Source organism: Lissotriton helveticus, chromosome 1_1, assembly GCF_964261635.1.
Source record: "Lissotriton helveticus chromosome 1_1, aLisHel1.1, whole genome shotgun sequence".
Lineage (NCBI taxonomy): Eukaryota > Metazoa > Chordata > Amphibia > Caudata > Salamandridae > Lissotriton > Lissotriton helveticus.
In genome coordinates this window covers 1,311,720,606-1,311,738,039 of record NC_136057.1, presented here as the reverse complement: position 1 = coordinate 1,311,738,039, position 17,434 = coordinate 1,311,720,606, and the positions used below count along the sequence as shown (strand labels likewise).

Sequence of the window (17,434 nt, the reverse complement as noted above, 5' to 3'; positions counted from 1 at the left end):
TGTATAAGGTCATTAACTTTGTCTTTATATTGGTCAGGAAGATGTTGCCTAAGCTTATCAAGCTCATCATAATGAGCTCTGTCACATCTGGCCAAGAAATCTTGGGCATTGGCAATCCGCCAATGATTTGCAGCCTGTGACGCAATAAGTTTTCCAGATGCGTCTAGGAGTTTGGATTTCTTATCAGGAGGAGGGGTGTTGCCTGTGCTCTGTGAATTTGCCCTCTTGCGTGCATTAGACAGCACAAGAGAATCTAAAGGTACCTGACCTTTAATGTACACTGGGCCATTGGGAGCGGCCTTATATTTTTTTGACCACCCTAGTGTTAAGAATCTTGGCTCTGACGGGGTGCTTAAAAACTTCTGGTGCATGTTTTAGCATGCCTTTTAACATTGGCAGGGTGAGTGCGGACTTTTGTGTGGGTGTAAATGTTTCCAATAAAACGTCTTTCTCTAAGGGATCAGAGTGTAATTGTACCCAGTGGTATTGAGCAGCTCTATTAATTAGTTGCGCAAACCCAATATTGTCATCTGGCGGTGATGGCCTAGAGGGATAGAGGTCCGGGTCATTGTGTGGGTCGGGATCTGTGTTGTTATCATCCCAAGGATCTATATTGTGTGGGATGGTATGTGCGTCATCATCTCTATCTGGACCTCCGTCCCCACCCTCATCAGTATAATCATCTTTATCATCCTGTGGTTGAAGTGAAAATGTATGTTGTGGGGAGTGTGCTGGAGAAATTAGCAGACTTGGATCAGCTGGAAAAGGAGAGGTGGAGAAGTATTAGTGCCCATCTCCTTCCGTTTCATTGGCAGAGTCTTCTGAATTGTCCAGTTTTCTCTTTTGAGGAAGCTTGGCAACAACTTTGCCAGTTTCTGGGTCAAAGTAGAGAGTTTTTTGTTTTGGATCCGAAAAATCTGGTACAGTGTCCTTTTTCGGTGCCAAACACTTAGGGTCAGAATGTTCTTTAGACCGTGTCTTTATAGCTTTCTGTGGGGTCTTGGATTCCTTAGCTTTTGGTATAGGAGTTTTTGGCTCGGAGACCTTTTTCGGCTCCGAAGATTATTTCGGCTCCGAAGATTTTTTGGCTCTGAATGCTTGTCCTTTGATTGTTTAGACGCCGGGGTCTTCGGCATCGAGGTTGTTTTCGATGCAAACGAAGAAGGGCATGACACATCTTTGGTTTTGGACTTCGGTGTCGAAGGTGATTTTTCGTAAGGTAATAGGGTTGGCTCGAGCCGGAGGGCTTTCCTTTTGGTTTCATAGCCTGGCCGGATGGCGGGGCGTCGGAAATATGGTGCCGGTGTCGACCTGAGCCCGAAGGTGAAGGTGTTACCGGAGCCTTAGGTTTGGTTGGGAGAGGGGTCTCGGTACTCATGGACCACTGAGCCGGGGTGACTGTCTCATCTACGATGTCAGAGTCGTCGGCTTCTGAGACGGAGATGTCTCCTTCATCAGCTTGTTGCTCCAACTGGAGATTGGGATCTGCTCCGAAGATGTCCCGAATAGAGCTGCTTCCGCGAGACATTTCGTGACGTTGAGCCATGCGGTCACGGATGGTTGTCTTCGACCTGAAAGATGCACAGGATTCGCAGTTCTGGTCTTCGTGCTCCGGGGAGAGGCAGAGATTACAAACCTCGTGTAAGTCAGTGTGTGGGAACTTAGCACCACACAGGGGCATTTTTTGATAGGAGTCCTTGCCATTGACTGCTGGTGTGGTCGGCGCGGAAAGGCCCAATGGTCTGCGGTGAAGATCTAAGTCGAGGAATTTATTTTTGAAGATGCGCATTGAAAGGGGAATGCGATTGAGACAATACCATCGAGTGGAGAGGGATTGTGCATCGAAGGGGATTCGAGAACGACACCGACTCGAAGCGCTGCAAATCACATCCAAACTCGATGGCGGAAAAAAAAAATCTGAAGATGGAGTCGATGCCCATGTGCACTTTCCCCCTAAGGAGAAGTCACCTATCTTGTGACCACAACGATTTCTTCCAAAACAAAAACAAAGTGTAAACATCCGAGCCCAACACCAGATTGCAATCTATGCACAAGTATATGATCTACAGCTCATATGCCTCGAACATGACTGTTACAGCCTGCCTTAGAACCTTGGTAACGAGATGAAGGGGCAGAAAGGAAGATGAAAATGGTCAAACCAGTCAGAGAAGGCATTGTTACTAGAGGCTGATTTCAGAACCTGCTTACGAAATAGGGTCTTTTTTTGTTCTACTGGATAATGAACAAGTTCAGGGTGGAATGACTGCGCTTCTTGAAAACTTGTTTAAGTTGTTGGTTGTGGAGTTCCCAGTTGTGGCAATCAAATAAGGAGAGGTTGAGGACATCTACCTTCATGTTTTGAATCCTTGGTAGATGCCCTCAAGACATAGCTACTCTGGTTCCTGTTGCCCAGGCTCATAGTTGTTACAACTTCAGAGCCAGGGTCTCGTACCAGCCTGTTTGGCAATGTAACACATGGAATTAATGTGGTTGATTCAGATTAGAACACCTTTGTTTGTCAGCCACTTTAGAAACAGTAGTGTTTCTCACGCCAATCAGGTCTCTTGTGGATAGTATGTGCCTACTCTATGTGAAACCCAGCCTTCCATGGAGGCGTTTGTCATGGTGATCCTGTCAGTTGTTGGTTGAAAAGGGAAGCCTGTTGAACAAGTTACTTACCTTCGGTAACGATATATCTGTAAGAAACAGTAGTTAGTATTAGATTCCTTACCTTAGAATAACCCCAGGCGTCAGTCTGGATCCGGAAACTTTTGCGTAGCAGTACCCCTGCGCATCGGTAGGCGTCGTCTGCAGGCGTCCCCTGCGGCTCCGCGTCGTCGGCGTCGTGCGCCGTGATGACGTCGCTGGAGTATATAGACGCCGCCTCCGCGCGCTGACGTCAGTTCTTTGCACACAGCTTTTCCGCGCCAGAACACGCAGAGCCATGTGAGAACCAACACTGGTGCCATTTGAAACTAGGGCCCTGAAAGGGATGTCCTTAACCCTAGGTATCAGTTCGCAGAACGGGGAGGATGGGCGGGGCGGTAAGGAATCTAATACTAACTACTGTTTCTTACAGATATATCGTTACCGAAGGTAAGTAACTTGTTCATCTGAAAGAAACAGGTTAGTATTAGATTCCTTACCTTAGAATAGATACCCCAGCAATACCAACCCCGGAGGTGGGTCTGCGAACCAATACAACCTACACCAGAAAGTCCTGGAGGACCGAACGGCCAAAGAAGCCGTCCCTCCGGACTTGACTGTCCAGGCAGTAGTGCCTCGCAAAGGTGTGCAGCGAGGCCCACGTAGCCGCCTGGCAAATGTCCTGCAAGGGGACTCCCCGGCCCAGGGCAGTAGAAGCCGCCGTAGCCCGAGTGGAATGGGCCCTCAGCCCAACAGGAGGCTCCTTCCGAGCCAAAGAGTAGCATGCTTTGATGCACAGGACGACCCACCGAGAGATGGTTCGTTTCTGTACCGCCCTTCCCTTCTTCTCACCCACGTAGCCAACAAACAGTTGGTCATCCACCCGGAACTGGCGTGTGCGATCCATGTAAAATGAAAGCGCACGTTTTGTGTCCAGACGATGGAGCCGCTCTTCATCCTTTGAAGGATGCGGAGGCGGGAAGAAGGAGGGCAAGGTGATGGACTGCCCAATGTGAAAAGCAGAGACTACCTTGGGCAGGAAAGAAGGTCTAGTCCGAAGAACCACCTTGTCAGGATGAACAGACAAGAAAGGAGGTTTAACAGAAAGAGCCTGGAGCTCACTCACTCTCCTGGCAGAGGTGATGGCAACCAGGAAGGCCGTCTTTAAAGTGAGAAGACGGAGAGGACAGGAATGAAGGGGCTCAAAGGGAGCACACATCAGGAATGTCAGAACCAGGTTCAAGTCCCACTGAGGCATCACGAACGGAGCAGGTGGATACATGTGCGTGATGCCCTTTAAGAATCTTAACACAATAGGGGACTTGAATAAAGATGGCTGATCAGGTAGCCTCAAGAAGGCGGAAAGGGCAGAAAGATAGCCCTTGATAGTGCCCAGAGCAGAGCCCTGCTGGGCAAGGGAAAGAAGGAAGAGGAGAACCTCAGACAGAGGGGCAGAAAGGGGATCCACAGCCTTTGCTGTGCACCATGCCACAAATCTGTTCCACCGGCAGGCGTATACCGACTTTGTGGAGGGACGCCTGGCTGCCAGAATTACATCACAGACTTCAGGAGGCAAGTCAAATGGCCTCAACTGTCGCCGCTCAATCTCCAAGCATGGAGGTGGAGACTGGACAGGTTCGGGTGGAGGACCGTCCCCTGCTGCTGCGACAGAAGGTCCTCCTGAAGGGGCAGGCGGATCGAGGGACCGACTGTCATGCTGAGTAGCTCGGGATACCAGTATCTTCGAGCCCAGTCCGGAGCCACAAGGATAACTTGGGCCCGGTCGCGCCTGATCTTCTTCAGCACTCTGGGCAGAAGTGGTATAGGCGGAAAGGCGTACAACAGACCGCAACTCCACTCGCGCCGAAAGGCGTCGCCGAGCGAGTGCCGTCTTGGAAACTCCAACGCGCAGAACTGATGACATTGCGCGTTCTCTTCTGTGGCGAATAGATCTAACCAAGGCTCTCCCCATTGCTGAAAGAGGCCTCTCGCCACGTCCGAGTTCAGACGCCATTCGTGATCCACCGAGCACCGACGGCTGAGTTTGTCCGCCCTGGCGTTCAGAGAACCTGCCAGGTGTTGAACCGTCAGAGTCACGCCCTGACGTTCCAGCCATTGCCAGAGACGCAGAGCCTCCTGGCAAAGGGTCCACGACCCCACACCGCCCTGTTTGTTGCAGTACCACATGGCGGTGGTGTTGTCCGTGAACACCTGCACTACACTCCCGTTGACAAAGGGGAGGAATGCCTTCAGTGCTAGGCGAATCGCCCGCAGCTCCAACATGTTGATATGGAGCCGGGACTCCGCCGGAGACCAGATGCCTCTGATCTCCGCCTCTCCCAAGTGGCCACCCCAGCCCTGGAGGGACGCATCCGTCACAACTACGTGCTCCGGCTGGGGAAGGGAGAGGGATCTGCCTCTGACCCAGTCGCGGTCCATAAGCCACCACTGCAACTGTCTCGCAGTGCCCTCCGAGATCAGGACTTGGTCGGATAGGTTGCCCTGATGCTGGGCCCACTGAAACTTCAGGTCCCACTGCAGAGCCCGCATCCGCCATCTGGCGTGATGCACCAGTAGGATGCAGGAGGCCATCAGCCCCAGAAGCCGCAGCGTCAACCTGACCGAGACCCGGGATAACGGCTGAAAGATGGGAATCAGAGCCTGAATATCCCGGACCCGCCGTTCCGGAGGATAAACCCGAAACTGCGCCGAGTCGAGAACCGCTCCGATGAAAAGGAGCTTTTGAGAGGGACACAGGTGTGATTTCGGCACATTGATGGAAAACCCCAGCTCGTGCAGGAGGTCTGCCGTCATCTGAAGGTGGTGGACGACTGTTAGGGGCGAGCCCGCCTTCAACAACCAGTCGTCGAGGTAGGGGAAGACTGAGACCCCTAACCGGCGCAGATGAGCTGCGACCACCGCCATCACTTTCGTGAACACCCGTGGGGCGCTGGTAAGGCCGAATGGGAGCACGATAAACTGAAAGTGCTCGTGGCCTACCGTGAACCGCAGGTAACGCCGGTGGGCCGGCAGGACGGGGATGTGAAAATACGCATCCTGCAAGTCCAACGCTACCATCCAGTCTTGTGGGTCTAGAGCAGCCAAGACCTGAGCCAAAGTCAACATCTTGAACTTCTCCTTCCGGAGGAAGCCGTTGACGTTCCGTAGGTCCAAGATAGGACGCAGGCCTCCTTTGTCCTTCTTGGGCACCAGAAAGTAGTGGGAGTAGCAACCACACCCTACTTCTGGCCCAGGAACGCGCTCGATGGCCCCCTTGGCCAAGAGGGCCGTAACTCCCTCCTGCAGAAGTGTCAAGTGGTCCCCCGACACACGGTGGTTCTGCGGTGGCATGGCTGGAGGAGTGGACTCGAAGGGGAGGGAGTAGCCCCTTCGGACGAGCTGCAGCACCCACCTGTCCGATGTAATCGCGCGCCAGCGGGAGTGGTGATGGCGAACCCTGCCACCCACTGGCGTCACGTGAGCCCGAAAGCTCGGACTAGGAAGACTTGGAGGCTGCAGCGGGGGGAGGTGTGGACTGACCTCGCCGCTGCCCTCTACCGCCACCACGGCGGAATCCACGGCCGCCACCGCGCTGGGGAGCGTTCTGCGGTGCGTGGCTGGCAGCACGTGTGGGACCGCCCCTTCCTTGGCCACGAAAGGGGCGAAACGAACCCGTCTGCTGGCGCTGGGTCGAAAGACCCAAGGACTTGGCCGTGACCCTGGAGTCCTTGAAGCGCTCCAGCGCGTGGTCCGCCTTGTCACCAAACAGGCGACTGCCATCAAATGGCATGTCCATGAGGGCATTCTGGACGTCCGGTGAGAAGTTGGTAGATCTCAGCCAAGCATGGCGCCGAATCGCCACTGTCGTGGACATAGCCCATCCCAGCGAGTCGGTCGTGTCAAGACCACACCGGATCGAGTACCTCGCCGCATCCCGGCCCTCAACCAAGGCCTGGTTGAGCTTGTCCCGCACTTCCTGCGGGCATTGCGGCAAACACTCCGCGACCGTATCCCACAGGGAGTGGGTGTAGCGGCCCAAGAGGCATGCGGTATTACAAGACCGCAGTCCAGCGCTCAAAGAGGAAAATACCTTTTTCCCAAATTGGTCGTACCGCTTTGATTCCCGATCGGGCGGGGCCGAAGGAAATGCGGACTGCGAAGTGGAGGCCTGGATCACCAGACTCTCCAGGGAGGGATGGGTGGAGAGGAAGGCAGGGTCGTCCGAGCACGGACGGTGACGCCTGGCAACGTTCCGGTCAACCGGTGCACCGGAAGCGGGCCTAGACCAGGTGCCCAAAAGGACATCCGTCAGGGCCTCATTAAACGGCAGCAGAGGCTCCTGAGGGCATGACTGCGGTTTAAACACTTCGGTCAGAATGTTTGGTTTGACCTTAGCGACGGGGAGCTCAAGGCCCAAGGTCTTGGCAGCCCTCAGCAGGACCACCGAATAGGCAGCCCCCGCCTCAGACGCCACAGGGGTCGGCGAGACAAACCCAGGGTTGGGCGACTCGTCCAGACCACTGGCATCACCCAAGTCACCTACCCAGTCCACATCATACTGGCAGGCACGGGATAAAGGGTCCTCAGACCCCTCCCAACCCTCTCCATACTCGTCCTCATCGCCGTAGTCTGGGTCGACGATATAGACTTCGGGGTCAATGGGCCCCATCGGCGCCGGATCCGGCGTCGGCCGACGCCGGTCCGACTCCGCGTCAGGAGTCAGAGAGGGAATGGGGGTGGCGCCGCGCGGCGCCGGCCGGAACCGACGGCGGAGTCACCGCGCCGCGCAGAGGCGGTACCACGGGTTGGCCCAAAGGAACTGACGCCGGAGAGGCCGGTAGACCAGCCGGCGACGAACCTGAGGGGCCCAGCGGCGCCGGGGCCGGAGCCACCGGCGGCATCGAGGCAGGAGCACCCGAACCGCTCGGGCCCCCAGACGGGACCGACGGGCCCGCAGGCGCCGTAGGCCCCGCCGGAGGAGACCTCGCCCTCATAGCCATGAGGAACTCCTCAATCTCCTCGCGCGACGCGCCTTCCCCAGGGACCGACGGGTATGGGGTAGCCGGCGACCCACACGGGGCCGCGGGGGTGGGGCCACCCGAGCCCCCGGCCGCATCACGCGGGCTTCGGGGGGAGTCGGGGGTGCGATGACGACGCCCCGACTTCTTGTGATGCTTACCTGACGAACCGGAGGAATGGTGGCGACTCCCGGAGCGCTCATGGCGGCTCCGCGATCGTTCCCTCGACCGCTCCCTCGACCTTCGACCGGACCGGGACCGCTCTCGACGCGGGGCCGACACTCGGAGCTCGAGAAGCTTGCGGGACCGCTCCCGCCTAGCTTTACCAGTCAAGGCCAGACAGTCGACGCAGGACTCCACGTCGTGGTCCGCGCCCAGACACCGGAGGCAGAGTCGATGGTGGTCGGTGACCGACATCAGGCGGTCGCACTCGTCGCAACTCTTAAACCCAGGCATCCTACCGGCACCGTAGAAAGATTTAAAGTTAACAAACACTTGGTCAAAAGACCGGAGTACTGCTCTTCGGATCTGCGCTAACTGGCGCGGAAAAAAGAAGAACTGACGTCAGCGCGCGGAGGCGGCGTCTATATACTCCAGCGACGTCATCACGGCGCACGACACCGACGACGCGGAGCCGCAGGGGACGCCTGCAGACGACGCCTACCGACGCGCAGGGGTACTGCTACGCAAAAGTTTCCGGATCCAGACTGACGCCTGGGGTTATTCTAAGGTAAGGAATCTAATACTAACCTGTTTCTTTCAGATTTCAAGTTTTGGGGAAATTTCCACCACAGTGGACTTGATGAGGGGATGACTCATGACAGTCGTGATGATCCCCACCGCCTACTCACGCCCACCAACTGCTGCCATCCACCTGGTATGACTGCTCGGGAGGCTGGAGCTGCTTGCAGACATTGCAGAAGTACAGTTGTACTTCACAGCCGGCCTTCACGAAAGCACAAGTTTTCTCCGCCAATGGAACACATTCAACAGTCAACTGTCCAGGTATCGAAATACCTGGTAGTCCTGATTCAAAAGAAAGACTACCACTGGTGCCAAGCACATTGTAAACATCCGTGAAGCAGATTTCAGGTTGAAAAGAAGTGCTCTGAATTGATAGTGCTGCCCTGTCATTGAGAATCCTAAGGTACCTCTGGTTTGGATGTATGGTACATTAAAGTAGAGATTATCTGGGTTCAGGAGGCTAGGATCTCTCCCTCTTCCACAAAATAAGGACTTTTGAAGGATTTCCATTCAAAAAGACTGTTTAGGTCGAAGCATACCAGACAGCACAGCAAAGACAATTTGGGGCAATGCTAGAAGCCGACCTAGAATACAAGTTACTTACCTTCGGTAACGATGTATCCGGCAGAGACGATTCTAGCCGCAGATTCCTTCACGTACAATTATCCCCAGCTGTGAGACTGGATCTGGAAACCTTTTTGCAACAGAATCGCTGCGCGCCGGGCGACATCACATGAGTCCGCCTAGGCGTGGTCCGCGCATATGACGTCAGCGAGATCACATAAGACCCGCCCCGGCATGCCTAAGTCAGTTTTCTTCGGAGAACTTTTCCGCACCACATCGCGGAATCATCAGGTAAAAAACTGTGGAAGCATGGGAACAGTGTGCGAAGAGCAGAAAAAATTGGAAAGAAGCGGTGACTAACCACACCACACAGAACAGTGGCAACACCATAGAACCCAAAGACAGGAAAGAAGAAAGAGCAAGCAGAGCCCTGCGCAGCCACCCTGTCAGCACATAGACAGCATCCCACTCCCGTGCCCCAGAGGCAAGGAACATGTGTAAAGTCATGGTACCCGTAGTAAACCTACCACCCCCATCCCGAGAAAAGGGGGCCAGTCCCAAGACAGACAGGAACAACAACCCTCCACCAAGCCACCCCAACATAAAGGACAACCACCACAAGGGACACGGCAAGGCAAGATGACCCTTGATCAGGTGATAGCACTGGAAGGAAGGGAGGGGAGGGAAGGACAGGGATAGAGAGCAATCCCCACAAACCCCGGAGTAGCCAGAGCAGCAGGGCACCGGAGCACCGGAACCCCATCCTCCAAAGAACCAAGGAGGAATGAACCACCCTCAGACTGAGTCACCCGTCAAGAACAGAAAGGCACTCACAGGAGACACAGCCCCCCACTGGGAGGCGAGTACCGAAGACCAACCCAAGGGTCCTCACAGAATAGGGGAGGAAGGGAGGGCCGTGAAGGAATCTGCGTCTAGAACCGTCTCTACCAGATACATTGTTAACGAAGGTAAGTAACTCGTACATCTGATAGAGACTACTAGCCGCAGATTCCTTCACGTAAAATAGATACCCTAGCAATGCCCCCTGGGAATGAGGGTCTGCGAAAGGACTCCACCAGCCAATACAGAACAGAGGGCCCCCAGGGGACCAGATCTGTGGACCAGGCAGAACCTTGTCCCTGCCAGGCAAGGGGAACTTCCACAAGCAGAACCCCACCGACCCCAGGGGCTGTAGGAAGGAAAGAAGGCTGAAGAGGCTCGTACACTCACAGCAGAGGAACCAAAAGCAAGGGCGGAGAGGCCGAAGCATCCCATTTCCCCACAAGGCAACATAACGTCCGCTAAAGACCAAGACAGGAAAGTGGAAGAAGAAGAAGAAGAAGAAGCCTAGAGGACCCAAGGAAACGAGGGAAAAGAAGGCTAACCCACTCCAGATCGAGAGCAACCCGCTAGCCAGAACAGCGCTGGCAGTCAAGCTGCCAGAAGCAGGAAGAAGATAAGAAGAAGAAGAAGAAGAAGAACGGACCGAGGCCCCAGGAAGGCCAAGTAAGCAGTGCCTGGCAAGGGAGAACACAGAAGTGTCCCAGACCTCAGGACAGGAGCGGGGAAAGGAGGAAATGGCTGGGCCACCACTACGAGTAGCCGCACACACGACCTCAAGGAGCAAAAGCAACCTACCCAACCGCCATGGAGAACAGGCACCCGAAGGCGACCAGAACCCCCTAGCAGAGCGCAAGCCATATGACCTAGGGTATGATAAGCCCCAAACATGGGAACCCTCTATGGAAGAACTTCCACAGCAGAGGAACAAACCAAAGAGCCACTGGGAAAATAACACCCCCCGAAAGGCTTGACAAGCAGCCCAATCAAGCAGAAGGCCTAATCTCAGGGCCAAGTCTGCGCATCAATTCCAACACAATCAACAAAGGGCCGTCCAGCAGCTAACAATGCCAAAGTCCCAAGAAGGACGCAATAGCCAGAAAACGCACAACCGGCCTAAGAAGGCCTAGACTCAACTCGACTCAGGAATCACTGAGGAGGGGACGGAGGAGGAGGATGAAAAGGCGGAGGAGGAGGACGGAGCCCTGCCAGGAGCCTCTGGATGGCAGAGTGGAGAATAAACGCCGTCAGCTCCCGGCCATCCAAAGCATGATGCCGTAAGTCCACCTGAGCACCCTCCTGGGACGCTGCAGATCGCAGAGACTCAGCCGAGTCCCACAAACAGGAAGAGGCCCGAGCCAGCACACACTAGGTGTTCAGGGCCCGCAGGGCTACTCTGGTCGAGGCGAACATATTGCGCCCCCAAAAGTCCAGCCAGCGGGCCTCTCGGGACGGCGGAAACAGCAGTGGCGGGAGGGAGGGAAAAACAGTCCGCAAAGAGCACTGGAGGCAGAAGGGTGGAGGGAAAGGCATGCCGGGTCACGTGGCGCCGGGCGATGCTGGTGCAGAAGATGCTGAGGCACCGGATCCCCTGAGGCAGGATGCCTCCAAGCCCCCGTCAAGGAAGAAAAGAATAAACCTTCAAATGGAAGCATTAGTTCCCTCCCACCAGAGCCCTGGTGGAGGACCTACAGTAGATGGTCCGCCGGAAAGTGAGCCACCGGGTCACCCATACGCAGGATGCCCACAGCCGGGGACACCGCGTGAGCGAAGGCCGCACCCGCCTCCGTAGGGCCCCGTGGTGGGGAAAGCAGCACCTCTGTGGGTGATGGCTGCAAACTAAGGCGGCCGTCCCCGAGGCCAAGCGGGGCGGGCAAGGGCCAGGCCTGCAAGTCAGAAGGAGCCAACAAATGAGGGACCTGCCGCTCTTCCGACGAACACCTCTGCCTCAGGAAGGGCGGAGAGCCGCCCTTCGACGTCGGTGAAAAAAACACCACACGGCGACCCGTCTCCAGGGAGGATGACACCAATATACAGGCTGCCTCCGGAGGAGTGTCCGAAAACTAATCCGCAACATGACCCCTGCGTGGAGCCATAGAGTCCGCTGCCTGAGGCGGAGGGCCGGCACCCTCCGATGTCGCCGGACCAGGTTCCTCCCAGGCGCCCCGCACCGGGGACCGGGGCGGAGACCGGAGCGGGGCTGGAGCCGGACTGGCCCCAGAACGGCGCCGACCCGACCTCCACCGAGGTAGCCATCCACGCGGGGGGAACGAGATGGTCCTGGGGAGTGACACGAAGCTCTCTGCCAACAGCAGCCCAGAATGAGGCGTAGATCGCTCGGCAACCCATGAGGCGGTGCCAGGGACGATTCCACCTTGGACTCGCCCTCCGTTGATGCAGCGACCTGCGGGGGAGGACGAGAGGGGCCCGGCGAGGGGGCTTTACCCGGCCTCGACCCGGAGCAGGGCGAGGGGGGTTCACCGACCCCTGTGGCTCGGCACGGTCCAGCTGCTGCCGGCGCCGTAGCGGCGTCACCTCGACCTTAGACAGGACCACCCGGTCAAGGGACCAAGAGGGGCTTGGGGATGCGACCCGAGCCCATGCGACCTCCTGCGACACCATAGGAAATCCCGCAGGCGTTTGCGGCGAGGCAGAGACGCCGTGGCATGAAGGAGGTGCCCCAGCGGAGCCGCACCCCAACAGAGCCACACCCTCCAAGCCTGGATCAGAACCAGTGGGCGCCGGAACCGTGGGTGGTGCCACGGAGGGCCCAAGGGGTACGCCGATGCCCCAGAAGGGGAAGGAGGGGGAGACGCCAGCGAGGCCTGCAAAGCCGCCGCGTATGTCTCCATTTGGACTCTCGACACCCTCACACTGGGGAAAGGTGGATAGGACGACACACGAGGCCGCATCACCCACGGAGAGTCCACGCCCCCGGTAGGCCCGGAAACCAGCCCCAAGGGACTAACTGCGACACTTACCCACCGGAGAGCGACACTCACGTGTCATCAGAGAAGGGCGACAACGACGACCAAGGCTGAACCTGAACCGTCTGCCGACCGAGGGGATGACATCGACCTGGAGAGACGCGCAGAAAGAAGTTTCATGCGGTACTCCCGCCGCGACTTCAGCTTCAACTGTTGACAGGCCTCGCAGTCGGTAGTGCCGTGATCCTCCCCCAAACACCACATACAAATGAGGTGCGGGTCCGTCGCCGACATAAGACGCCCACAAAATGTACAAGTTGTGAAGCCCGAAGGCATTCACACACTGTTCCACCAAAAGAATGGAGAAAAAGGGGCCCAAAACAGGCCCGTAGCAAGGCCCGGATCCGCGTTACACGCGGGAAAGGAAAAAACTGACAAAGGCGGGGCGGGTCTTATGTGACCTCGCTGACGTCATGTACGCCGACAACGCCTGGGCGGAGTGGCGTGATGACGCCCCGCCCCAGGCGAGCAGGGATGCTGTGGCAGAAAAGTTTCCGGATCCAGTCTCACGCCTGGGGATAATTCTACGTGAAGGAATCTGCGGCTAGTAGTCTCTATCAGATAATGCATTCAGTCCAATGCTTACCATTGGCTTTGCTTATTGTTTTTCACATTTGCATGCTTTCTGTTCACTGGGTTTATTTGCTTTAGGTTGTCCAGCTGGAGTTATTCCCTCCCGTGGAGCATAGATCCATTCCCCCCCCCACCCCCCCCTCATGGCTCATTGCATTCTTCCATGACTAATCGCTTTTTGGGAACTCTTTTTTTGTTTGTGAAGCACTTCAGGAGAATGCATGCTTTAAAGCTGTCTGTCCTTGCATGCTTCTCCTCCCCACCACTCTCTGTATGGCTTCAGTAAGGCTTTTTGCGGATTCTGCAGGCAATTCTACGAGAAGCTGTTTTAGTTTTTGCCTCAGTTTATGAGGCACATTTTTATTCATGAAAGTGTATGTTTTGTTTAGAGGAAAGGGCGTGCTTTACTAGCTGCCATAGCAAGCCTTCCGCTGGGATGCCAGAAGCTGTCATTTTATTTTTACAACTGCTAAGATTTGTAGGTCAATTAGCCGGGGAAGAAAGCGTGGGATTATCTTTATAGAATGCAAACTTGACTAGGGGCTGAACAGTGTTTTCTGTTTCCACTTCTTTCTGCTTTTAAAGTTCTTAACACCGGTAATGAAATGTGTTCATCTAGCACAAAAGAAACCACTTTAGCATTCATTTTTAATTTCTTTGGGAAATCTGATACTCTGCTATTGTTATGCTTTTCTGTTGGATGCTCATGTACTGTGAGCAAGCAGTCCTTTGATTTCTTGGAATGTGATTTCCACTACGTAAACCACTTAAACAAAAGTTGAAAAGCAGCATCTCCTCGGCAGCAGCAAAGATGAATAATAACAGCATGGTGGGCCTGAACTGCATGGCACAACTTCTTCGGCTTCTTCTTCTCAAGTTGACTGGACTCCACTTAGCAGAGACATGTAGTTTCAGCCTTACGAGTGATGTGTCTTCTTTCAATCTGGCTTAGGCAGCACCAGTTCACAGCCCACAGCAGCTGCCAGCAGACGAGGCAACACTGTTGAGGAAGTCTGTGAGGCATTTCTCAGCAGGAGCCACGTAGAGAGACGAGGAGGCCCGCTCACGATACAGGCACTCTTGGCTTTGCTGTATCTTGTAGTCTTCTTTCTCTGGGTGGTACTCGTTAGGAACACGTTGGCCTTCCCTCTCTCTGCGGGCACTAGACAGACCCTCTGCTCCTTCAGCAGAAAGGGCAGACTTCAGGTGATGTCCTTCACCTGTGGGAAGCTGTCTCTCAGGCAGACAGTAGCCCTGGTCATGCAACATCTCTTCCAGTACTTTGTGAAGCACCCCTTTCATTGGTGAAGAACATAGGACAAAAACAAAGTGAAGTGGGGTGGTTTGGATCACGCTCTTATACACATTTTACCAATGGGATGTTGATCAACTGTCTCAAACTTCAGTATCGTTTTAAATTAGATTATGAAACTGTTGTTCAGGTTGCTGCAAAGCTTGCCCTCTGAAGAGTCATGTGAAGAGGAACTGACAGAAAAGAGTTTTGCAACTGAAGTCCAACTGGGTGCTCTTGTCTTGGATGTTCAAAAGCAAATAAGATATCATTTGCCAGGGTGGTCTGAACAATTGCTATGCCTGTAGCGTTCACAAAGTATTTACTTATTTGAAGATACTCAAGGGCAGCTTATTTAGCTTACAATGTCTAGTGGATACCTTTTTTTGCTGAGTCTGGAGGAAGAATCTCAGTCAATATTTCGGTAAGCATCCGATTTCTGTTGAGAAATCCAGTTGTCTCAGGGATATATTTACTGCCTTGCCCAATACTGAGCAAACCTAAGATGCTGTGCCGACAGAAGACTAAGCCATGAACTTTCTAGGACTGCAAGGCACAATTTTTGGGGTACAATATTTCCTTGTTCATCCTTTGACCTAGCGTCAGTATGTACTCTTGCTTTTGAGTCTTTCCTATGGCCATTGGTTGTCCTGCTAGCTGAGGGTAAGGATTTGAACTATACAGTAGCGAGGAAAAGTGTAGTTTTGTTTTGATCAGTTTGATCAGTACACCAGAAACGGATCATCTGCAGTTCATAATCATTTATTTCATCATGTTGAATTCAGTGCGAACAGGGCATAGAAAAATCTCCTCAGCAAACATGGGGGATGTTGCAAATTAATATTTAGTGGTAATAGATCAATCTGGTAAGGGAGACAGAGATGTTAAAGTATCCACAGTATTGTAGACACTATAAACTAAAGATATAGGAATGTGAACATGAGTAAAAAAGGAATGGAGGAGGCATGAAAAAATGTTCCAGAGAATCTACCACTTCTACTGATGAGCAACAGTTTGGTGTTTGACTCTTCCTTCGAAATTCTGGTAATGACTCATCAAGTGAAACTGAAAACAACTGTGAATGCTCAAACACCTGCCACAAAGCAGCACCTAAAGGCTTTCTTTGGACTCACCTGGTCAGATACAATAGACAAAGGCAACAACTCTATAGAATGCTAAAGAAGCTAACCACGAAAATAAGTTATTCTGGTTGTAGTGTGACATACCTTGCAGGTGATTTGACTTGGCAATGTTCATAAGCTCTAAAATGACCAGAGCCTTTTGGGGGTGGTCCTCTTCCTTTGCAATACCACAATGAACAGTCTATCCACTGCCCCTTGACCTGTAGTCTTGCGGAGGAAAGCTATGTTACAAGGTAGGTGGCCCTCACACTTCTTCAGATAGACAGAGCTGAAAAAGTGACCAAGTATGGTTCTGAACTACAAATCCTTCCTTTGACATCATCAGAAGTCTCATCTGCGTTATTGTAAAGAGACAAGAGCCAGCCTGAAAACGCCCTCTCCATGAGGAGACATCGAAAAAGGTGCCAAATCAGGAGAAGCCCTTCTATGCATCCTGCTATGTGAAACAAACTGTACTTGGCTTTGGACAGTTGTTGGGTCACAGGTACAGTGCAGTCCCTGTGCTTAAGGAGAAGATGCTCTCTGAGGTGGTCCTTCAGAGGTCCCAAGTGCAAAAATTGCAAATGGCAGCATCTATTGGAAAGGCTTTTTCTGGTTCTGCCTACAGCTCAGTCCATCATAAAAATTAGTGAAGGAAGGAGATGGCAGGAAAAATTGAAAAAGAGAATGCAGGAAGTTTTTCTAGATCTCTGAAGAACGGGATCTCCAAATAACCCACTTTGAACTCACCTATACCATACATATTAGAGCTTGATTTGTGTCTACTTTCATTCAGGCAATCACAGCAGAGAACACATTTAGGAAGCTGTTGTATGGGATGTAGAGGGAGTATTCTAAAGTCTCAATCTGAAAAACAATTAACACAAAAACATAATAGATAGATAGGTTTTCTGAAAAAAACAGCCAGGTCCTCCTTATATCTAAATTATGCAGTCTGCTCCGTTCGTGATGAAGTAGATTAGGCAATTAGCTGTTTAAATATGAAAAAGAGATCACACCTCCATCAAAAATGACCTGTTGATTCACAATACTACCTTAAGAACGGCCCATCAAAAACACAGCATGACTCCACCCTTCTTGTGGAAGTAAGCACTCAAATGGAGCTCTTAGGCGGACACCCCTGCAGATCCAGCCCGTTCTTTGAACGCATCATACCACAAAAGATCAACAATAACGAAGGATAAATAAAAAACATTTAGCCACATTTTTGTGACTCACATGGCTCGAGGTTCGGAGAAGACGTCCGTGTGGATATGCATCATCAGGTCCCCACCAGCTGTGTACTCCATCACAAAACACACATGGTCCACCGTTTGGAAGCAGGCCAAGAGGTTTACCAGGAACGGGTGCTGGGAACTGTTCACAGTTTCAAAAATCCTTTTCTCACACATGAGGCTAAAAAAGGGGGAGAAATTGTGGTATCAGACATCAAGTACGCAGATTAATAACATAGGTCTCCAGGCAATCCCTGTGCTGGGTAAACAAAGCATTCACCAAAGGCATCAGACCCAAATACAGATGGTCGTTGCCCTCTCCTTAAGGACAAGCCTGATGCAGGCAGTTATAGTTGATCAAAGTCTTACACATGATCGCCAACATTACTTCTCTTCCGGTAACATTGAGCTCTGT

The 17,434-nt window shown here is 53.3% G+C and overlaps 1 protein-coding gene and 1 long non-coding RNA gene across 5 annotated transcripts in view; one reads left to right on the top strand and one right to left on the bottom strand.

Annotated features, from left to right (window-relative positions):
- Window positions 1–17,434, bottom strand: part of LOC144823203 (serine/threonine-protein kinase N2-like) — a 643,207-nt gene that overhangs the window by 62,327 nt on the left and 563,446 nt on the right. For all 4 annotated transcript variants that reach the window (XM_078681534.1, XM_078681528.1, XM_078681543.1 and 1 more), the window contains one exon: window positions 17,024–17,200. In XM_078681534.1, the coding sequence (XP_078537660.1) occupies window positions 17,024–17,200 (177 nt within the window). The remainder of the gene's footprint in view (window positions 1–17,023; window positions 17,201–17,434) is intronic.
- Window positions 1–17,434, top strand: part of LOC144823232 (uncharacterized) — a 181,064-nt gene that overhangs the window by 39,449 nt on the left and 124,181 nt on the right. The window lies entirely within an intron of this gene.